The following is a 22,764-nucleotide window of genomic DNA, read 5'->3' as shown; positions in this document are numbered from 1 at the left end:
CGGGGTCTAAGCGGAGCCCCGCCCACCTTTTATAAAATGGCGGGGCGCGTGCCCACCCGGTTGGACTCTGGGATGGATGTCGCGGGTGAAGGTTGTAAGCGTGAGGCTCCCTGGAAGAAGATGTCTAAGGAGGTAGGCGGATCACAAGGAGAGGCTGGGGCAGAGGAGTGTAGCTCAGAAATTAGGCGGGAGTTGAGAGGAAAGTTTAGAACCACTCCTGTGGGCGCCATTGAGAACCTGCTGCGTGCCAGCTCCCTAAAGCTTTAGCGCTGCGATTTATTTTACTTTTCACGGCAGACAGGCTTTTGTTGCCTTAGCCTGATTTTTTTTTTCTTTCTTTCTATGGACTCCCCTGAAACATATGGAAGTTCCCAGGCTGGGGGTCAAATCGCAGCTGCAGCTGCTGGCCTAGGCTACAGCCACAGCCACGAGGGATCCCAGCCGCGTCTGCAACCTACACTGCAGCTGACAGCAATACCAGATCCTTAGCCCACTGAGCAAGGCCAGGGATCAAACCCGAGTCCTCGAGGACAATAGTTGGGTTTGTTACTGCTGGGCCACAATGGGAACTCCTCACCTCATTTTAAGGTAGAAAAAATTAGCATGACCCTGGCTTATGTGAATATCCATAAACAAAGAGAAGGTTGGAGCTGGAAGTTCTCTGAGGTTGTGCAATGTGTATGCAGGATGGGCCAGACACCAAAGGTGGCAGGAAGGCTAGTATTTACTGAAGGTCACTTCATTTACATGCCTTGTGAGGCTGGTATTTACTGCGTATGCAAAGCACTTGTGATGATTAGCATTCATTTATAATTTCCTAACTAGTTTTGCTACATTTTAGGCAGTGATCCCTTTTCTGATTATGGACACACTTAAGGATCTAATGACAGTTATGGATACTGCCCCCAAGAAATCCCATCCTTTGTCTCTCTCTGTCTCTCTCTCACACACACACACACACACACCCCTAAAATATCAAAGCCCTCTCAGAAACCCATTGCATTGCCTTTACCATAAATAACAGCAATAAAGATGATGGCGATGGAGCTCACGGAGTGTGCGGGCTCTGGCTGTGACCATCCTACAAGGACGGCTGTTCGGTTCCAAAGACCCTTTTGGCCAAGAACCCTGTTCGGTGGGAAGAGGAAATAACCCTCATTTGCATGCCATGTAGCTGTCAGCCCCGCAGGCTGTGTAACCTCCCAAGGCTGAAAGCTACAAGCCTTGTAAAGGAAGTAGACAGTAGTATTTTGCCCCTTAGGCCCAGGAGGGAACTGGCTGCAAGTTGCCCGCGGTCAAAGAGCCTCTAAGTGATGGCGCTTGGATGGGCCTCGGCCCATCTGACTCCAGGGCCCAAGACTGTTCGCAGAAGCCACCCTGTCCTCAGATTGCCCAGGCCGGCCTTCACCTACTTGCTGCTGTTTTGCCTCTGAGCCCTTTCTCCAAAACCTGGTTCCTTATTACTTTCCGCCTGGAGCCTGACGTCCGAGACCCTCCAGCCCCAGCTTCCCAGCCTCACCTCGTGTTTGAGCAGTCTGGCTGGTCAGCATTTCCAAACGGACCCTTCCCCTTCCCTCTTCACCTCCGTGCCTCTGGTCGTGCTGTGTCCGCCTGCAGTCAGAATCATACCCGCTCAGGGAAGATCAGTTCACGTCACTTTCTCTGCAGTAGCCACCTCAGCTCCCCGCTTCCCCTGCTCTTAGCTGCTGTAGAAGCGGTGCCCATGGGTCCCACCTTGCGGGACCTCCTCACCTCCGCTTTAAGGCTGTCCTGCTGGTTAAAGGCCTGGCCCCTGCTCTAGACCATGGATCTGACAGCATCTGCACTGTTGTATCTGAAACACCGGATTCATTCGTAGCGGGACGCAGGTTGCCCGGCTGGAGACTGGGGCAGGGGTTGCAGGGGGCTGAGGGCATCTGGGAGAACCTGAGAGATCTGGGAAGAGGCATCTCCTTGCAGAGAGGAGCATGGGGCGGGGGCACATCTATGTGGAGGCCAAAGGTCTTCTGGAACCTTGTGCCTGTGTCCCGTAGGAGCTGGAGCATCAGTACTCCCCCAGCAGGTGGGTCGTCCGCCGGGGACCAGAGGAGGCCTTGAAGACCTACTTTCAGATGGGAAACCACGGTACGGCTCCAGGGCTGCTGGGGGCGGGGGACTTGAGCAGGTGGCAGTGGTTCAGGAGCCCCAGGCTGGGAGGAGGAGCTGTGCAGCCCCAGCCTCTCGGGGCAGTTCCCAAAGTCCAGGCACGTCACATCTGCGTGGGGCCGGGCACCCAGGAGCCCTTGCTGAAAGACCGCCCGAGGCAGGGCAGGCACAGCCATCCTGCTCCACCGCCCTCCTGCTTGGCCAGCCGGCCAGCTGTGCCCAGGCCCTTCAGGCCGCAGTGGCACTGGGGCGTGGAGCAAAAAAAGAAGGTCTCGCTCGCAGCTGCATGTGGGATGTTCTCGTGATTTACAAAAAGCAAAGAAGCCTTTTTTTTTTCTTCTTTAAAGAAATCAGGGCTTGGGAATCTGTATGCTAGTGGTGTCTCAAGGTTAATTCCCATCCCCGCCTTGGCACTGCAGAGGGTTGGGCCACTGCCTTTTGTGCTGGGTGGGCAGGTGGGCTCCGTGGGGGCCGTGTGGTTGAGCAAGCGTCCAGCCTCTCCGGGAAGTTGGAAAGTTCGACGCTGTTTCAGACTGCGTGCAGCTCCTGGGCTGGGTTCTCACACTGAGATAACCCAGCTGAAGCAATAGGCTTGTGGGGGTTATTCCAGAACATCTCAGCACCCTCCCCTTCCCGCCAGGGGGTAGACCTGTGTCCTGGGCTCTTGAGCGTCGCCCACGGTGCCCCACTCTGTTTGCTCAGTATGTTTGAGCGTTTGCGCTGAAATCTGCCTGAGCTGGTAGAAAACCCGCTTATCTGTTGTGATTGTTTGAGGGAGAAAAGAGCAGAGCCCATAGGGAAAGGGAGTCATTCGGAAGGAACCAGGGCTAAGAAGAGACTCAGGGACTGTCGCCCTCAGAGGCTGTCTGTAGCACTCACTCCTGGGAAGCCTTACAGACGGTTTGACAGTCACATCCTACCTCCCTTCCTGTTTTCGATGCTCCGCCTGGCCCAGAGGGGCCACTGGACTCATTTCACTGGGATGAGTGTGATTGGGGGGGGGGGTGTTGCATCTATTGGAAATGTTGATGTTTTGTTTGTCATGGACTTTTTAGCATTAATTTTGATTTTTAAAAACATTGCATTTAGGGAGTTCCCTTGTGGCACAGTGTGTTAAGGATCTGGCCTTGTTATTACAGGGGCTCAGGCCACTGCTGTGGTGCGGGTTCAGCCCCTGGCCCGGGAACTTCAACAGGCTGCGGGTGTGGCCAACAAAAAGAAAAATTGCATTTAAATATGATTTATCTTTGTTTCGGTCAGCTCAGGCTGCCATGACAAAATGACAGACTGGGTGGCATAAATAGTAGGAATCTGTTTCTCACGGTTCTGGAGGCAGAGACGTCCAAGGTTAAGGTGCAGGTGCCAGCGGATTTGGTTTCCTGGTGAGGGTCCTCTTCCTGGCTTGCAGATAGACCCCTTTTCCCCACATCCTCACTTGGCAGAGAGAGAGAGAGAGAGGAGGGCAGGGAGAGAGGTCTCTTTCCTCCTCCTAAAACCGCTAATCCCGTCACAAGGCCTCCACTCTCAGGACATCTACTAAACCTAATTACCTCCCAAAGACACACCTCCGCATATCACACTAGGGTGTGAACTTGGGAGAGGCACAAACATTCAGCCCATAAAATCCCAATTACTGATTCCCCCCCCCACCAAGTTTTTTTTCTGTTGTTTTTTATTTTTTTTCCAGTTGATTTATTTTTTAATTGTTATTTCCCTGATACAATTTTTTTTTTTTTTTGCTATTTCTTGGGCCGCTCCTGCGGCATATGGAGGTTCCCAGGCTAGGGGTCTCATCGGAGCTGTAGCTGCCGGCCTACGCCAGAGCCACAGCAACGCGGGATCCGAGCCACATCTGCAACCTACACCACAGCTCACGGCAATGCCGGATCGTTAACCCACTGAGCAAGGGCAGGGACCGAACCCGCAACCTCATGGTTCCTAGTCGGATTCGTTAACCACTGCGCCACGACGGGAACTCCTAATTTCTTATTAAGTTCAGTAAACCCAGCCATTCGGCCACACTGCGTACATTCGAAACGTTTCTTTCCACTTTCTACGTGGTTCCTCAGGGACCAGGGGCAAACTGCGTGGGCGGCACCCAGTGTCCACGGACCCCATTGTAATAGCCACACCCGGCGCCCTCTGAGGGAGGCTAATTGTAAGCAGCAGTTGTTTTCTGGTTATAAAAGGAACCTTTGCTCATTGAGAAGGATTTTAGAAAAGAAAAGCATCTGTGACTCGGGCACCCATTGTGAGGCTGTGATGTGGTTGCTTCCAGTTTCTTTTTTTCTCCTAGGAGAAAGCGTCTGTGGTTATAATGTGCACCCTATTTTTACTAGCATAAACAGCACTAAGAATTCTTTCTAGGGAGTTCCCTGCTGGCTCAGTGGGTAAAGGATCCAGCATTGTCACTGTTTCGGTTCGGGTTGCTGCTGTGGCACTGGTTGGATCCTTGGCCCAGGAACTTCTGCATGCTGCTGGCATAGCCAAAAAAAATTCTTTCTGGCAGAGATAGAATCTACTATTCATAAATAGACAAGCAACAAGGATATCCTGTACAGCACAGGGAAGTATAGCCATTGTTTTGTAATAACGTTAAATGGGGTATAATCTATAAAAATATTGAACCGCTCTGTCATACACCTGAAACTAATATGTCCACCACGCTTCAATTTAAAAAACGCTTGGTGTTCCCATCATGGCTCAGTAGTAATGAATCTGCCCCGTATCCATGAGGATGCTCCGTGGGTTAAGGATCCGGCGTTGCCGTGAGCTGTGGCGTAGGTCACAGACGTGGCTCAGACCTGGCCTGCCTGTGGCTGTGGCGGAGGCTGGCAGCTACAGCTCTGATTAGACCCCTAGCCTGGGAACTTCCCTGGGCTGCAGGCGTGGCCCTTAAAAAAGGACAGAGAGAAAAAATTCTTTGTAACCCAAGAGAATTGTAAAGAAGTGGTCACGCAGATAACATGCACACGTGTTCCCACAGCCTCGCTCACAGTCGCCGAAAGGTGGAAACACCCCATCTGCCCATCCGCAGATGAATGGATGAACAAAATGCCTTGTGTCCATATGGTGGAGTGCTGTTCAGCCCTAAAGAGGAAGGAGGTACCGGTACCGCCTAGAGCGCTGATGGACCCTGAAGACATAATGCTCAGTGAGCGGAGCCAGGCATAGAGGGTCACAAAAGTGTGACGTCATACCCATGAAATGTCCAGAACAGGAGTTCCCGTCGTGGCACAGTGGTTAACAAATCCGACTAGGAACCACGAGGTTGTGGGTTCGGTCCCTGCCCTTGCTCAGTGGGTTAACGATACGGCGTTGCCGTGAGCTGTGGTGTAGGTTGCAGACGCGGCTCGGATCCCGCGTTGCTGTGGCTCTGGTGTAGGCCGGTGGCTACAGCTCCGATGAGACCCCTAGCCTGGGAACCTCCATATGCCGTGGGAGCGGCCCTAGAAATAGCAGCAACAACAACAACAACAACAACAACAACAACAACAACAACAACAAAGACAAAAAAAAAAGAAATGTCCAGAACAGGGACATCCATAGGGACGGAAAGCGGGGCCTGCGGCGAGGCGGGTTTGGAGAGACCCTGCTCAGGAGGTAGGGGCTTCCATTCCAGGGTGATGAAAACGTTTGGAAACCAGAGTGAGGTGGTGGTTGCACTTTGTGAATGAGCTAAAGGTCTCTGGGTTGTGTGCTTTAAAATGATTAACTTCATGGTCTGTGACCTTCATTCAATCAATTTTTGCTTTGGCCACGCCCATAGCGCAATTCCCAGGCCAGGGATCAAACCCCTGCCACAGCAGTGGCTCCTTAACCACTCGGCCACCAGGGAACTCCCCAATAAATTATTTATTTTTGGTCTTTTTAGGGCTGCACCTGTGGCATATGGAGGTTCCCAGGCCAGAGGTCCGACCGGAGCTATAGCCGCCGGCCTACACCACAGCAACGCAGGATCGCTAACCCACTGAGCAAGGCCAGGGCTCGAACCTGCGTCCTCACGGATGCTAGTTGGGTTCTTTAACCGCTGGGCCACAATAGAAACTCCACAAACGTTATTTGTAACCTTTCGCATCGCTCCCACTTCTCTGTCCATCTGCAAACCCGAAGGCGCGGGGCGCTGTGCCGGCGCTGGAGGAAGGGGGAGCCTTCATCTCCTCTCCTGACCCCTCCCCGTCCACTGCCTCAGCCTCTGCCCCTCTGCTGGTTTCCTTTCCCTCCTTCGAAGCCTGGCTTTTGTCTGACGTTGGTTCTCATGGCTTCAGCTAAGAACTTAGCATAGCTGAGCTCCAGAACCCCCGCCCCCCCCACTTCAACTTCCCCCGCTTGTCCGCTGGGCCTGGCAGGCGCTCCCTCCCTCTTTGTGTTCCGGTCCCTCCTACCACCCCCCTGGCAACCACCGATCTTGCTCCTGTCTCCATAGTTTTGCCTTTTCCAGAATGTCCTGTAGTTGGAACATGCAGTATGTACGCTTTGCAGATTCGGCCTCATCTTTCTAGCACATGTTACCCCCTGGCTTATATTTATAACTGCTTGTCCCTCTCAGAGGGGGTAAGTCACACAGGATTGGATTTTTTATTATTTTGTCACTGTGATAGGCCCAAATGAGCAGAAGGTGGTTGCTTGTAGAAACATTTGTTTGCTGAATGCATTCAAAGACTGAGAAGGAATAGTTCTGAACCTTGCTGGGGGCCGCGGGCCCCCACCTTCCTTTTAAAGTGCTGCCACCTTGGAGTTCCCATCGCGGCTCAGTGGTTAACGAATCCGACTAGGAACCACGAGGTTGCGGGTTCGATCCCTGGCTTTGCTCAGTGGGTTAAGGATCCGGCGTTGCCATGATCTGTGGCGTAGGCCGGCGGCTACAGCTCCAATTAGACCCCTAGCCTGGAACCTCCATATGCCAAGGGAGCAGCTCTAGAAGAGGCAAAAAGACAAAAAAAAAAAAAGAAAAGAAAAGTGCTGCCACCGTGTGTGATAAACCCCCAGTCCTCAGCCTTCCGGGACTACCGGATGGGTCCCGCAGGCCCACGTCTGTTAGTCTCTAGGGACACTGCCCCCCCCCTGCCCAACACAGTGCCCAGTTGGCTCCAGACCTGGTGTTTCTCTGTAACAGTCCTGATTCTTCGGGAGAGCCTGTTGTAGCTCAGCAGTGACGAACGCGACTAGGATCCGTGAGGACGTGGGTTCGATCCCTGGCCTCGCTCAGCAGGTCGAGGATCCATGTTGCCATGAGCTGTGGTGTAGGCCGCAAACATAACTCAGATCTGGCATCGCTGTGGCTGTGGTGTAGGCCGGCAGCGGTAGCTCCGACTGGACCCGTAGCCTGGGAACTTCCTTATGCTGCGGGTGTGGCCCTAAAAAAAAAAAAAAAAAGAAAAAAGAAAAAGAAGTTTGTGGTGTTCCCTGGTGGCCTAGTGGTTTGGCATTGTCACTTGCTGTGGCATGGGTTTGATCCCTGGCCCAGGAACTTCTGCATGCCATAGGCACAGCCAAAAAAAAGCGTGTCATAAGATTTATTCTGTTGTGTCACTTTGAAGCCTTCCTGTGTCCCTGCCCTTAGGTGCAGCACCTGAAGGGCTGAAGGAAGAGTAGGTCCCCTCATTCTCTGTCCCTGTACGCTGCTGCCTGCCACCGGCCATCAGGTCACCTCCTGGAGGAAGCAGTGTCTCTGTCTCAGGGCTGGTTGGGTTTTTAGTACCGGAAGGAGACTTTGGCTGAGCCCATGGCGTGCCAGAATTCCTGGGCCAGGAGTTCCTGCCGTGGCGCCACAGGATTGGCATTGTCTCTGGAGAGCTGGGACACGGGTTCCATCCCTGGCTCAGCACAGTGAGCTAAGGATCCAGCATTGCCGTAGCTGTGGCCTAGGTCAAAACTGCGGCTTGGGATCTGATCCCTGGCCCAGGAGCTCCATTTGCTGTAGGACGGCCAAGAAAGAGGGAAAAAAAAAAAGGTCCTAGGCCAGGGATTAAACCTGTAGTGACCCAAGCTATAGCAGTGACAGCACTGGATCCTTAACCTGCTGAGCCACCAGGGAACTCCAGAGGGAACCTTTTTTATGCATGATAACCAGTATCAACAGCTGCTTGGTTTTAATTGTTCTTCAACTAGAACTTAAATGCCATCCTCTTTTCCTTAGCTTTGGCCCAACATAAATCTAGTTGGGTCTCCTATTCGTCAAAACCCCTGGTGTTAATGAAATCGCTCCCCTTGGATGAGTGTGTGCTGATGAGCTTGTTAGGAACAAACAGCTTCACAAGGTGCAGGTGGGGGGTTGGCAGCCCCCCCACGGAGGGCCAGGGGTCATGGCCGCAAGTGAAAAGGACACTGATCTGGAAATTCTACCGCTGGTGTAGCTGAAAAGCAGTCTCTGTGCACAGGCACAAATTAAGTCTCAGAGACGGAGCTTTGAGGAAGAGAAAGAACAGCTTTATTGCTTTGCCAGTCGAGGGAGGCCCCAGCAGGCTAACGCCTCAAAACTGTGTCCTCTCTGAGAGGGGATAGCAAGGGGGTTTATAGGTTTAGCTCAGAAGACAGGGTTATTGAATCCGACTAGTATCCATGTGGACGCGGGTTCAATCCCTGGCCTCGCTCAGTGGGTTAAGGATCCGGCGATGCTGTGAGCTGTGGTGTAGGTCACAGATGCGGCTTGGATCTGGCATTGCTATGGCTCTGGCATAGGCCGGCAGCTGCAGCTCCATTTTTGACCCCTAGCCTAGGAACCTCCATGTGCCGCGGGTGCGGCCCTAAAAAAAAAAAGGAACAGGAGTTCCCGTCGTGGCGCAGTGGTTAACGAATCCGACTAGGAACCATGAGGTTGCGGGTTGGGTTCCCTGGCCTTGTTCAGTGGGTTAAGGATCCGGCGTTGCCGTGAGCTGTGGTGTAGGTTGCAGACGCGGCTTGGATCCCGCGTTGCTGTGGCTCCGATTCAACCCCTAGCCTGGGAACCTCCATATGCTGCAGGAGCGGCCCAAAAAATAGCAAAAAAAGACAAAAAAAAGGAACAAAAAGAAGTCAGGGTTATTGATGAAATGTCTCTGTTATTCTCCCTCCATAGATGATTTCAGGGTCGGCAGGAGCGCCATCGGTGGGTCCAGGGATGGTTTCTGGTTGTCTTCGGGGTTCTGGCTCCTTGACCTTCTCTGGAGTGAAGACGGCTCGCAGGGAAGGGGTGTCAGGGGGTCAATTGCAAAAGAAATGGCAGCTGCAGTGGGACTGTGACTGGACCGGCACCATGAGGCAAAGGAAGCAACGACGCAAGGAAGAGATGGCTTGGGAGGAGCCGGACTCGGGGGGCGATGGACGGCTCCCTGGGCGCAGCCATCAGGAGCAAGTGAGCCCAGGCGGGGTCTGACAGCCGGGACTGTTGTACCTAGGTTTTGGCTGTAACAACATTTTCTAATCATTAACTCTTAGGTCAGCCTTTTGAGACCAAGGGGAGGCCTGGGAGGCCAAAGGAAAAGCCTTTTGACGTCAAAACACCAGGACTGGGGGGCTGGTCCGCGGTTTCACTGGGAGCACTGCCCGGAGATCTTTGCCCGCAGGGGAGGAGGGTGTGGACAGGGCCCTTCACAGCAGGGCCGTCTGTGATGGCCAAGCCCAAGTGCCCCTCGTGGGAGGATGGCTCATCATTTATTGACGCGTTCCGTGACCATTTATTCATGCCCAACACCTGCTGACCCCACCCTGACGCTCCCAGGATAGGTCAGTGAGCGAAGTAGACAGACGTGGGCCTTTGTGTGGTCGTGGTTCTCGGCGGGGCGGGAGAGCCGGGCAGTGAGCCTGAGGACGAGGTGGACGTCGCAGGCTGCGAGAGGGACAGGTGCCATGGAAGACACAGAGCAGGTACTCAGAGCCAGCCTCCTAGAGAAGGCGGCCAGCAGGGGAGCTCCAGGGCCTTTGGGGCAGGGTGCGGGGCGGGGGGGCTGCTGTGGACCGAATTTTGTTTCTGCCCCAGATTTACATGGTGAAGCCCTAACCCCTTGAGTGGCCCTGTTTGGACACGGGGGCTCTAGGGAAGTCTTAAGGTTGAATGAGGTCATAAGAATGGTCCTGATCTGGTAGGATTATTAGAAGAGACACCAGGGAGTTCCCTGGTGGCCCAGTGGGCTAAGGACTTAGGATGGTCACTGCTGGGACTTGGGTCGCTGCCGTGGCACAGGTTCGATCCCTGACCCGGGAACTTCCACATGCCATGAGCCCAGTGCTCCATACACACCCCCACCAAAAAATAAAAATAAAAGAGGCGCCGGGGGCTTGTCTCCATGGACAGGGGGAGAGCGCCTCTCAGGGAGGGTTCTTACTAGACACCAGCCCTGCTGGCATCTTTTTTTTTTTTTTTTTTTTTTACTCTTTAGGGCGGCACCCACGGCATATGGAGGTTCCCAGGCTAGGGGTGGAGTTAAAGCTGCAGCTGCTGGCCTACACCACAGCCCCAGCAACGTGGGATCCGAGCCATGTCTGTGACCTACACCACAGCTCATGGCAGTGCCCGATCCTTAACCCACTGGACGAGGCCAGGGATTGAACCCGCAACCTCATGGTTCCTTGTCGCTGAGCCACGAAGGGAACTCCCCCGCTGCCATCTTGATCCTGCCCCCTAGTGTCCGGAACTGGGAGAAATAAATGTCGAAGTGGTATTTCCATTAGGGCAGCCCCAGCGGTGAAGACAGGTTGTCCGTGCTCACACTTGTGGCTGCGCGGGGGGTCCTGGAGGGACTGTCCCTGCGTCCAAGAGAGAAAGAAAAGTTCCAGGGTGGTCTCGGTGGGGGTGGGGCCGAGACTCAGGACACGGGATAAGCTGGGGCGGGGGGGGGGGGGGAGCCAAGAGTTTTTCCTGATGATCCGATGTGGTTCGGCCTAAAAACTGGCACACCCGGCTAACTAAATTAAGGTGCAGCCTTAGGATGAGCTAGAAAGTAACTGTTTATGAAAAAAAGAAAGGAACGAGGAAGCTGTCTACCTACTGACTGGGAAAGCGCTCCAAGAAATACTGAGAGAAACAGGCAGGGCAGAAATGCATTTCCTCCTCTGCCATTTGCATTACAGGGAAAGCGCCTCTATTTCCCATCAGAGATAAGGGTCGCCTGGGCAGGAGAACGAGGCCAATGGCCGGGACATTTCACAGAAAGGCCTGTTGTGGGGGTTTTGGTTTTGGTTTTGGTTTTCTTGGTCGTTTTATGAGCCACTCTTGCGACATGTGGACGTTCTCAGGCTCGGGGTCGAATTGGCGCCGCCACTGCCGGCCTGTGGCACAGCCACAAAAATGCGAGATCCGAGCTGCGTCAGCAACCTGCTCGCTCCCTCCTTAATCCACTGAGCTAGAACAGGGCTCCAACCTGCACCCTCCTGGATACTCGTCAGTGAGCCACAGCGGGAACTCCTGTTGTGAATTTAACTGTGTAAAGGCATTATTTCTTCAAAAGAAAAATGAATGGCATTTTGCTTGGTTTAGTTCGTGCTCAGTGTGGGCATCACTTTCTTTTTTCTTTCTTTCTTTTTTTTTGGCTTTTTAGGGCTGCTCGCACAGCATTTGGAGGTTCCCAGGCTAGGGGTCGAATCGGAGCTGTAGCTGCCAGCCTACACCAGAGCCACAGCAACAGGGGATCCCAGCTGCGTCTGCAACCTCCACCACAGCTCACGGCAACGCTGGATTCTTAACCCACTGAGCGAGGCCAGGGATCGAACCTGCAACCGCGTGGTTCCTAGTCGGATTCATTAACCACTGAGCCGTGACGGGAACTCCTGTTTTCTTTTCTAAAAGCTTTATTGTCTTCTTGTTCACACTGAAATCTGTGGTCTGTCTGGAATTGATCAGGTATGGTGTGAGGTGGGGGATCAAGAAACTATAATTTTTTTCCATCCAGATATTCAGTTGACCCAGCACTGCTAATTGAAGTATTTATTTATTACACAATTTTCTTTTTTTTTCTTACACAACTCTCTTTGAAGTGGTTATGATGTACCAGGTCCTGGGTGTACAGAGGTGAGCAAAGCAAAGCTCTTGTTTCCCCAGAGCTTATGTCTGGTGACAGACAGACAGGAAACATGAAGAAAGCATACAGAGGATTGACGAGTGCCAGGGTAGGTTGAGAGGAGCTCCCTTGTGGCCCAGTGGGTTAGGCTCTGGCGTTGCCATGGCATTGTCTCAGGTTTGATCCTTGGCCCAGGAACTTCCACATGCCATGGGCATGGCCAAGAAAATTAAAAATAGGAGTTCCCGTTGTGGCGCAGCGGAAATGAATCCAACTAGTAACCATGAGGTTGAGGGTTCGATCCCTGGCCTCGCTCAGTGGTTTAAGGATCCAGTGTTGATGTAAGCTGTGGCATAGGTCACATATGTGGCTCGGATCCTGTTGCTGTGGCGGGGGCTTAGGCTGCAGCTCCAATTTGACCCCTAGCCTGGGAACCTCCATATGCTGCAGGTGCCCCCCCCCCAAAAAAAGGTAGGATTCCTGTAACACTACCCCTGAAATTGGAGTTCCTGTCGTGGCTCAGTGATTAATGAATCCGACTAGGAACCATGAGGTTTCAGGTTTGATCCCTGGCCTTGCTCAGTGGGTTAAAGATCCGGTGTTGCCAGGAGCTGTGGCGTAGGTCGAAGACGTGGCTCAGATCTGGCGTTGCTGGGGCTGAGGTGTAGGCCGGCAGCTGTAGCTCCATATGCTGCAGGTGTGGTCCTAAAAAATAAAAAAAAAAAAAAAAAGTAGGATTCCTGTAACACTACCCCTGAAATTATCAGATATCTCCCAGGATTAGGTTGCTAACCCCCCAAAATAAGTGGGGACACTTGGGAGGCATTTTTTCTTGCAGCATGAACACACGGAGCCTCCCCCTTTGCCTTGGGCATTTATCTCCCTTCCGGCACCTTCCTCCTTTGTCCCTATCCGAGTCCTAGCCCATCTCACCGCACTCTGACCTCAGCCGCCGCGGCATCCCGTATGCATTCACATTGTCGTCTTATCCGTATTTCACGTGAGCTTCTATCTTGGTTCCCTAGGAGATACTTCCCCACATCCTTGGGCAGGTGCATTCTTGCCAGAGGGTAATGCACGTGGTACGCGTGTAAGAGTCGGGCAGAGGGAGCTCCTGCTGGGGCACAGGCTCCTGCTGTTCTTGCCGTGGGTTAAGGATCCCGCATTGCTTCAGTGGTGGCCTGGGTTGCAGCTCTGGCTGGGATTTGATCCCTGATCTGGGAACTTCCATGTGCCCCACGTGCAGCTGAAAATCTGAAAAAGAAAAGAAAAAACACTGGTCGAAACGGAACCTATTGTTCTACAAGCTCACCAGAGACAGCTACAGGTGTACTGGCCCCCACTGGTGGCTTTGTAACCTCGCACCCCTGGGTTCTCCAGCCCCAAGTCCTTGAGGGCCTGGGAGGTGCCAACCGCCAGAGCTAACTGGTCGACCCAAAGGGGTTTTTAGCCAAAGGCCTTCTGCCTGAAATAGAGATTGCTGCTGCCTGAGGTCATGCTGGCAGTGACGTGTCCGTTTCTGGAGACAGCCACCCAGAGGGCCCGGGCCTCCAGGAGGAGCCTGCTCGATGTCCCCTACGGAGACGGTGAAGGGGAGAAGCTGGACATCTACTTTCCCAAGGAGGCGTCTGAAGGTGAGCGGGGGCTGCTGGTCCCCTGGGGTTCCCGCTGGGTGCCCGGCCTCGGCCCACACGCCCCCCGTTTTGTCCCGCAGCCTTGCCTTTCCTCGTGTTTTTTCACGGAGGTTACTGGCAGAGTGGAAGGTGAGTGGGGCGGGGAGGGGGCCATCTCTGCCTGGCCTGTTCCTTGCCCGCGGCCACCGCATCGGTCACCACGACTGGGGGCCGGAGCCTGAACCAGCATGCGGGCAGGGCCGCACTCCCTCCCAAGGCCCTGGGCGAGGACCCATTCTCGCCTCTTCTGGCCTCTGGGGGCTCCAGGTCTCTGGCAGCTGGCGGCTGCCTCCCCTCAACCTCAGCTTTCGGCTTCACATGGTCTGTGTGTGTCTGGGTCTCAAGCCTCCCTCTTCCTCCTCTTACGCCGTCATCCTCGGGTTTCGGGCCCATCCTGCAGCCAGGATGACCCCACATCAAGGTTCTCAATCACATCTGCCTAGACTCTTTCCCAAATAAGGTCACACGCATGGGGACCGAGGCTTAGGACTCGGACGTGTCTTTGGTGGGAGGACACTCTTGGACCCACTATACCCGGGGAAAAGCGTGTTCCGTCTTCCTCCTAATCAAATGGACACCTGCAGCGGCTAGCCGTCCCAGCTGGCTCACAACTGAGTGGTTTCCCAGGACCTGGGCTTTCCGTGGCAAGAATGAGAGAGTCCCAGGCCAGCTGGGACAGCGGGTCACCCTGAGGTAAGCAGAGGGGCGTTTGGGATCCCCAGGGACACTTGTCCCCAGGATCTTACCAAGGCGTGGCCTGTTACGGACCTTCGAGCACATTCATCGCAATGCTGCCTACATTTATCGCATCCTTCTGCTTTGCCACATGAAGCTCTCTGCGTGTCTCATCTCCTTCAGTTCTCAGAAAGAGCACCCTAGGAGGGAGCACCCTAGGAGAACGAGCACCCTAGGAGGAAGAGCACCCTAGGAGAACGAGCACCCTAGGAGGAAGAGCACCCTAGGAGGAAGAGCACCCTAGGAGGAAGAGCACCCTAGGAGAACGAGCACCCTAGGAGAACGAGCACCCTAGGAGAACGAGCACCCTAGGAGGAAGAGCACCCTAGGAGAACGAGCACCCTAGGAGAACGAGCACCCTAGGAGGAAGAGCACCCTAGGAGAACGAGCACCCTAGGAGAACGAGCACCCTAGGAGGAAGAACGCACTTGTCCCTATTTTGCAGAGGAGGAAACCAGGCTCAGAGGTTAAATGTAGTTTCTAGGGCTACATAGCCATCATGTGACACGGTGAGGACAGAACTCCCTTCTCTCCTCACCGCACGTGGTCAGAGAGGGCTGGTGCTCTCAGTGGATGGGCCACAGAAGCAGCCTGGTGGCCAAGGGGCCTCTACCTGGCATGTCTCTGTCTCCTTCTGCAGTAAAGACACGTCAGCCTTCATGGTGAGCCCACTGACAGAAGAGGGAGTGGCCGTGGTGATAGTGGCTTATGACCTCGCCCCCAAAGGTGACGCCGGTGGTCTTGGGTGCGAGGGCCGGTGAGCTTTGGAGGGGAGAGAGCCCCCAACTGAGCCTGACCCAGCGCCTGGTCTCTGCGCAGGTGCCCTGGACCGGATGGTGGACCAGGTGACCCAGAGCATCACATTTGTCCAGACGCGGTATCCAGGCAACCAGTGGGTATCACTGCACATCTTCCTCTTGTCAGACCGGGTGGGAGGACCGTGGATTCAGCTCCTTGGATGAGCCCGGCCACCCCCTCTGGCTCTGGAGCCGAAGGCACACTGGGACTCCTTGATGCTGACCTGTGGCTTTGGCTACACTGAATGCAAACCCACCTCTCTGCTCTGACTCACCCGAGGGGGATTTACCTGTGTGGACATTCAGCCGGGGCCCACCTCGCCGCCATGATGCTCCTGGCCGACTGGACCAAGCGTGGAGTCACGCCCAACCTCAAAGGTTTCCCTGGGGACCGAGCCTGGCTGGCGAGCCTTCACTCTCCCCTGACGGGTCAGAGGGTCGGGGCCAGCTGCTTGGGCGGCTCAACACGGGGCTTTGAGCCTGGGAACACCACCTGCTTTGCTGCTTCTCTGGCCTCCAGCCTCTCTTGCCCTCCTGGCCCTGGAGGCAGGGCTGTTCCCATCGCGCCCCACCTGGTGCCTGCCTGAGGCCTGGTCTGGTCAGGGTGTTGGCCCCACCTGCAGCCTGGCCCTGTGACTTGTTCTTTACGTCTGCAGGCTTCTTCCTGGTGAGTGGCATCTATGACCTGGAGCCCCTGATGCACACCTCGGAGAATGCCTGTCTCCTCACCACCCTGTGAGTCGCCACCCGCTCATCCCGGCACCAGCCTGCCACCTGCGAGGAGGGCCGGGGGGCAGCCACGACTTGCCTCTGTCCTGACCCACCCTCGCCCTGCACCAGGGAGGACGCTCAGAGGAACAGCCCACAGTGGCGCCTGGAGACAGCCCCGATGCCACCCAAGGATCCAGCCTGCCACATCCTGGTGATCGTGGGCCAACACGACAGCCCTGAATTCCACCGACAGTCCAGGGAGTTTTATCAGGTACCCCCGGGACCCCGCTTTTGGCTGGAGCTTGAGAGTCAGGCAGCCTTATACCGTCCTCTTTATTTCACCCAAACGGACTCCACGTGCCAGTCATTTGTCCCCTAAATGCTCAGTGAGCAGCAGGTGTGTGCCGGGCAGGTGCGCAAGCCGCGCGGACGTCCCCTGCAGTTCCTCCTCCTCTGTCCACCCCAGACGCTGCGGCGAGGAGGGTGGCGAGCCTCGCTGGACGAGCTCCAAGGCGTGGATCACTTTGAAATCCTTTGGAACCTCACCCGGAAGGACTTCGCGCTCACGCAGGTGGGGCGCGTCCCTGCGCCGTGGACCGCGCGGGTCCTGCCGTTGCCCCCACCATCAGGAGACGGGGGCAGGCAGGGGGGCACGGGGAGCCACCTCACTGGCTCTTGGGTATCTGGGAGGTTGGGGGGGGGCCTGATGACAGGCCTTAGGTGGCACACTTGCTCCCTGTCCCTCACCTCCCTCTGAAACAGCCCCCGTGATCCGCAGGGCTCGTCCTGGGCACGCAGGTGGGATGTGCTCGGGGCTGTGCTGGGGGCGGGGACAGGCAGGCGGGAGAAAGGCTCAGCCTGCGTGTGCGCGTCCGCGTGGAAGCAGGTCTGCGGGGAAAGCGGGGATGGATGTGGCCACATGGCGTCTGCTGCAGGTTTAATGGGGAGAATCCTGTAAAGTCTAAGGAGGAAGAGGAACGCTCCCACCCTGCGGGTGAGAACGTGCATCGTGGCAGCCACTGTGGAGACCAGTGTGGGTGCTCATTAAAACGCTAAGGATAGCGTTATGTAGGATCCAGCACTCCCACTCCTGGGCACAGGGTCGATAAAGATGAAAACTCTAATTCCAAAATGTACTTGCACCCCAGTGCTCATAGCAGCGCTCTTGTTTGTTTGTTTTCGTCTCTTGTCTTTTTAGGGCCGCACTTGTGGCATATGGAGGTTCCCAGGCTAGGGGTCGAATCAGAGCTGCAGCTGCTAGCCTACAGCACAGCAACGCCAGATCCGAGCCACGTCTGCAACCTACACCACAGCTCACGGCAACGCCGGATCCTTAACCCACTGAGTGAGGCCAGGGATCGAACCCGCAACCTCACGGTTCCTAGTCAGATTCATTTCCGCTGGGCCACGACGGGAACTCCGCAGCGCTCGTTACAGTAGCCAAGACATGGAAGCAAACCAAGTGTCCCTCAACAGACGAATGGATAGAGACGCTGTGGCACATATTACATGCAAATGGGATATTCCTTGGCCATAAAGAAAGAATGGAATAGGAGTTCCCATTGTGGCTCAGCGGGTTATTAGCTTGACTAGTATCCATGAGAATTCTGGTTCGATCCCTGGCCTCACTGAGAGGGTTAAGAATCCAGCATGGCCACAAGCTGCTGCATGGGCTGTAGATGTGGCTCGATCTGGCTGTGGTATAAGCTCACAGCTGCAGCTCCGGTTCAGCCCCTAGCGTGGGCACTTCCATAGGCTGCAGGTGCAGCCGTAAAAATAAAATGGAATAAAAAAATTTTAAAAGAATGAAATGATGCCATTTGCAGCAACGGAGACGGACCCAGAGATGATCACACTAAGTGAAGCACGTCAGATAAAGACAATGTCATGTAATATCACTTCTACGTGGAATCTTGAAAAATGACACAAGTGAACTTACTGACAAAACAGAGACAGACCTAGAAAACAAATTTATGGTTACCAAAGGGGAAAGGGAGAAGACGGATACATTAGAAATTTGGGATTAACAGATACACACTCTGGTTAAACAAGCACCTGTTACACAGCACAGGCAACTACATGCAATAATAACCTGTGATGGAAAAAACTGACAACGCGTGTATATATATTATAGGTATGTAACTGAAAGACTTTTCTGTATACCTGAAACATTGTAAATCAGCTTTACTTCAATTCTAAATATTATTTTAAAAAGTCAAAGGATAGATTAAGAAAAATATTTGCCATGAACCTGGAAAATATATACTTTTTCTCTTTTCTGCCTGGGAAAGTGGGCACCTGATTAGCTTTACTTAAAAAAATATTTATTATTTTCGCTTTTTAGGGCCACACCTGTGGCCTATGGAGGTTCCCAGGCCAGGGGTCTAATCAGTGCTGCAGCTGCCGCCTACACCACAGCCACAGTAACTCAAGATACGAGCTGCCTCTGTGACCTACACCACAGCTCATGGCAACACCGGATCCTTAACCCACTGAACGAGGCCAGGAAGCAAACCTGCCTCCTCCTGGATTCTAGTCAGGCTCATTAACTGCTGAGCCACGAAGGGAACTCCAAATATTTACTTTTTTCTTTGAGGTCGGTTTTTTTTGTTTGTTTTGTTTTGTTTTTTAATGGCTGCACCCACGGTTTACGGACCTTCCCGGGGCCAAGAACTGAAGCCAAGCCACAGCTGCGACCTGTGCCACAACGGCATCGTCAGACCCTTTAAGCCACTGTGCTGGGCCGGGAATGGAACCTGTGTTTCTGCAATCAGATTCTTCACCCACTGCACCACAGTGGAAACTCCCAATGAGTACTTTCAAAGCAATAAGAAGAGCTGTTTTTTTAAGTGGAGTGTAGTTGATACACAGTATCATGTTTGTTTCCTGTTCAAGCTGGTGATTCCATTTTGTTTTCTTTTTATAGCCGCACTTGCAACATTTGGAAATGCCTGGGCCAGGGGTCGATTTGGAGCTGCAGCTGTGGCCAACAGCACCACGGCAGCAACACTGGATCCGAACTGCCTCTGTGACCTATGCTGCCGCTTATAGAAATGCCGGATCCTTAATTCACTGAGCCAGGCTTCCAACCCACATCCTCACAGAGACAATGTCATGTCCTTAACCCACTGAGCGAGGCCTGGGATCAAACCCACATCCTCGTGGATACTAGTCAGATTCGTTTCTGCTGAGCCACAATGGGAATTCCCAATATTAATTCAGTTAACAGCGTGAAGCTTGTGAAAACGAGTTAGGATACGTCAAGTTGATTCAGATGTAGGAGCAAAAATTCAAAAGTAGCTGACCTGGTATCTTTTTCTTCTTTTTTTTTTTTTTTTGTCTTTTCAGGGCAGCACCTGCGGCGAATGGAGGTTCCCAAGCTAGGGGTCCAATTAGAGCTGTAGCCGTCGGCCTACACCACAGCCATAGCAACTCAGGATCCAAGGTCGTCTGCGACCTACACCACAGCTCATGGCAAGGCCGGATCCTTAACCCACTGAGCAAGGCCAGGGATCAAACCCACAACCCCATGATTCCTAGTCGGATTCATTAACCACTGCGCCATGACGGGAATGCCTATTATTTTTTTTAACCGGAATAAAAAACAAGGATCCATAAGTGATATCTCTTTTAAAAAACCTAATGTAATCTAATAAATATTTTAGATCTGGGGGGGGCCGTATGGTCTCTGACAAAACTACCCAATTCTGCTTGTATTTTTCCTTCTTGCTGCAGATTATTTTGAAAACAATCTTCCAGGAGTCCTGGTGACACCTGAACCCGCGCTGACATGCCCCCTGACTTAGGAAGCGTCTCTAAAGAGCCTGACTGCCCCCGCTTCCCGCCAGCCTCAGCTCTCCCTGCCCCCCAGCAGCACGCCGTCCACGTGTTCCTCTCACTGCTCTGCACCCGGGCGCGCGTCTCCACGTCTGCCTCTGCCTGGATCCAGCGGGCGCCAGGGTTGGTCTGGCCAAGGTCCACGTGATGGGTCGTGCCCATCACGCCTCTCAGCCAAGCCCCCTGCCCGCTGAGGCCAAGGCTGGAGGGACAGCTCCCAGCCAATATGAAGACCAAGAGCTCCCCAAACATCTTTTGCTTCATTCCTTTGTCTGCTCTGTCCTGGGCTCCACCCGATGTCTGGATCCATCCCAGAAAGTCCTGGGGTGTTCTCCTTGGGGCTAACGCCTTGACTGGCAGGACAGTGACACGGACAGGTAGGACACACTTCCTTTGCTCCCCCTGCAGGTGTGTGTGCAGTTCCCACCTACCACCCACCTCTGTCTCCCCCTCTGAATAGCTAGCTCTTAAGAATGATCCATTAGGACTTCCCGTCACGCGTGGCTCAGTGGTTAACGAACCTCACTAGTATCCATGAGGATGCGGGTTCCATCCCTGGCCTCGCTCAGCAGGTTAAGGATCCGGCGTTTCCGTGGGCTGTGGTGTAGGTTGCAGACGTGGCTCGGATCTGGCGTTGCGGTGGCCGTGGCGCAGGTGGCAGTGGCTACAGCTCCAATTAGACCCCTAGCCTGGGAATTTCCGTATGGGTGCAGCCCTAAAAACACAAAATAAAAAGACAAAAGACAGGAAAAAAAAAAAAGAAAGAAAGAGGTCTATGTTTACACCTGGAAACATCTCCAAGACATACTATTACCTGATAAAAGACACGATGCTCAGTGGTAGAACGTGCTAGGTACCATTTCGGTGACATTACTGAATACTCATAACATGACGTGTTTCTGTCTGTGTACACAGGGCGTGCAGAGAAAATTTGGGGGATGTTCCATACCTAATGCCTCTTCTTTCTGGGAAGGAAAGTGAAGTTGGGAACATGGGGGTGTTTTGGCTTATCTGTATTCTTTGCATCTTTCAGGATAAGAGTATAGTCAGGCAAAAATAAACTGTTGGGACCTAATTACAATTAAAAGCTCTTGCACAGCAAAGGAAACCATTGACAAAATGAAAAGAGAACCTACTGAAAGAAAATATTTGCAAATAAGATGACTGATAAGGTATTTATATCTAAAATATTGAAACAGCTCATACAAATCGACATCAAACAACCCCCCTGGGAGTTCCTTGGTGGAGTAGTGTCAGGGCTTGTGGTTTTCACTGCTGCAGCCGGGCTTCAGTTCCTGGTCTGGGAACTGAGATCCCATGTCAAGCCGCTGTATGCTGTAGCCAGACAAAAAATTACCCAATTAAAAAATGGGCCAAAGAACCCCAATAGACATATTTCCAAGAAGGTGTACAGATAGCCGACAGGTACAAGAAAAAATGTGACTTGACATCGCTGCTCATCGGGGAAATGCAAATCAAAACCACAGCGAGATGCCACCTCACACCTGTCAGAATGGCCATCATCAAAAAAACCCCAAAATAGCAAATGCTGGTGAGGATGTGGAAAAAAACGCAGCCTTCGTGCACTTTTGGTGGAAGTGTGAATTGGTGCAGCCACTGGGGAAAACCTTATGGAGGTTTCTCAAGAAACTAAAAATAGAACTACCTATGACTCAGCAATTCCCCTCCTGGGTATGACTCTGAAAAAAGTGCAAACACTAATTCAAAAAGATAACATGCGCCCCAGTGTTCTTAGCAGCATTATTCACAGGAGCCGAGATACGGAAGCATCCTAAGTGTCCGTCAACACTAGTAAGTGGCCTGGGGATTGAACCTGTGTCGTGGTGCAGCAGAGCCGCCACCAATCCTGTTCCGCCACAGTGGGAACTCCAAGAACTCCAGAAATCTCTAGTCATTGTCTTTCATGAGCCATCTCAGAGTGGAACAAGCCTTTCTAAGTGTGGCAAAAATAGAAGAGACACCAACCAGATACAGAAAACAGAAGTCAGAAAGAAAATGAGTGATAGATAAATATGACTGCATAAAAATGTAGCCTTCTTCGGGGGTTTGGGGTGGGGGGGAGACATGCCAAAAAAAAAAACAAAAAAAACTGGGTTGGGGGACGTGACCCATGAAGTGAAGTCACTTTGTATAAAAACTCTTACCAAGCAATAGGAAAAATATTAACCTAACCAAGAATGGGGCAAAACCCAAAGGGGTAATTCACAGAAAAGAAATTTAAGCGACCAGTAAAAGCGAGATGAGAGGGATCAGCCTTTTATCTTAATAACAAGACACAACCTAAACCAAACACTGGAATGTCTTGCTTTCTCAGATGGGCAGAGAGCAGAACCTTTGATGCTTACACTGCATTGTGGGGAAATGAGCTCTCAGGGTGCCAGAGAAAATGGCCTTGACCTCACATGAACCAGGGGGACCTTTGACCCCAGGACCATAGCAAGTAATGAAACCGACCCAGCCCACCCTCCCCGTGTGATCTACTTGTTATCCTTGGTGTGTTTCCCTCCCCACTCTGTTTTTCACAAAATTGCTCACTATTTTCCTATAAATTCAGCTGAGAAATAAATCCAAGCTACCAGCTTTCTTTTTTTCTTTTTTTTCCCCTGCTTTTTGGGGTCACACTCGAGCCATATGGAAGTTCCCGGCCTAGGGAGGTCAAATCTGTGCTGTCGCCGCCGGCCTACGCCACAGCAACACCAGATCCAAGCCGCGTCTGCAACCTACAACCACAGCTCATGGCACCGCCAGATCCTTTAACCCACTGAGTGCAGCCAGGGATCGAACCCTTATCCTCATGGATACTAGTCGGATTTGTTACTGCTGAGCCACAGAGGGAACTCCCTCAAAGATTTTTAGCTACTAAGTGTTTTT

General features: G+C 53.0%; 1 protein-coding gene across 10 annotated transcripts; it reads left to right on the top strand.

Moving 5' to 3' along the window:
* The first annotated feature begins 21 nt into the window (after nucleotides 1-21).
* AFMID (arylformamidase) lies at nucleotides 22-22,475 on the top strand. Of its 10 annotated transcripts, none has more exons than XR_007131600.1 (12): nucleotides 22-132; nucleotides 2,034-2,124; nucleotides 13,649-13,753; nucleotides 13,834-13,882; nucleotides 15,168-15,253; nucleotides 15,347-15,419; nucleotides 15,605-15,753; nucleotides 15,981-16,059; nucleotides 16,165-16,306; nucleotides 16,502-16,606; nucleotides 19,771-20,249; nucleotides 20,906-22,475. XR_007131600.1 is itself a non-coding variant. In XM_047756733.1 (11 exons), the coding sequence occupies exons 1-11, from the start codon at nucleotides 37-39 to the stop codon at nucleotides 19,804-19,806; spliced, it is 960 nt and encodes a 319-aa protein (XP_047612689.1). In that variant the 5' UTR covers nucleotides 22-36; the 3' UTR covers nucleotides 19,807-22,475. The 10 variants fall into 10 exon arrangements, 6 of the variants coding, with proteins under 6 accessions (XP_047612689.1, XP_047612687.1, XP_047612688.1 ...); XR_007131602.1 differs by lacking the exon at nucleotides 20,906-22,475 and adding an exon at nucleotides 20,445-20,467; XR_007131601.1 differs by lacking the exon at nucleotides 20,906-22,475 and adding an exon at nucleotides 20,442-20,460.
* The last annotated feature ends 289 nt before the right edge of the window (nucleotides 22,476-22,764 follow it).

The sequence above is a fragment of the Phacochoerus africanus genome, chromosome 14 (genome assembly GCF_016906955.1).
Source record: "Phacochoerus africanus isolate WHEZ1 chromosome 14, ROS_Pafr_v1, whole genome shotgun sequence".
In the NCBI taxonomy this organism is placed as follows: domain Eukaryota; kingdom Metazoa; phylum Chordata; class Mammalia; order Artiodactyla; family Suidae; genus Phacochoerus; species Phacochoerus africanus.
The sequence above is the reverse complement of the archived record's forward strand: the minus strand, read 5'-3'. Positions and strand labels throughout refer to the sequence as shown.

What these genes read in the sequence shown, in the direction of transcription:
- AFMID (XM_047756731.1), top strand. Translation starts at nt 37, where the DNA reads ATGGCGGGGCGCGTGCCCACCCGGTTGGACTCTGGGATGGATGTCGCG. An exon ending in CTTTCAGATGGGAAACCACG is followed by an intron (nt 2,125 to 13,648) that starts GTACGGCTCCAG and finishes TTCTGGAGACAG; the next exon opens with CCACCCAGAGGGCCCGGGCC. An exon ending in GCCTGTCTCCTCACCACCCT is followed by an intron (nt 16,060 to 16,164) that starts GTGAGTCGCCAC and finishes GCCCTGCACCAG; the next exon opens with GGAGGACGCTCAGAGGAACA.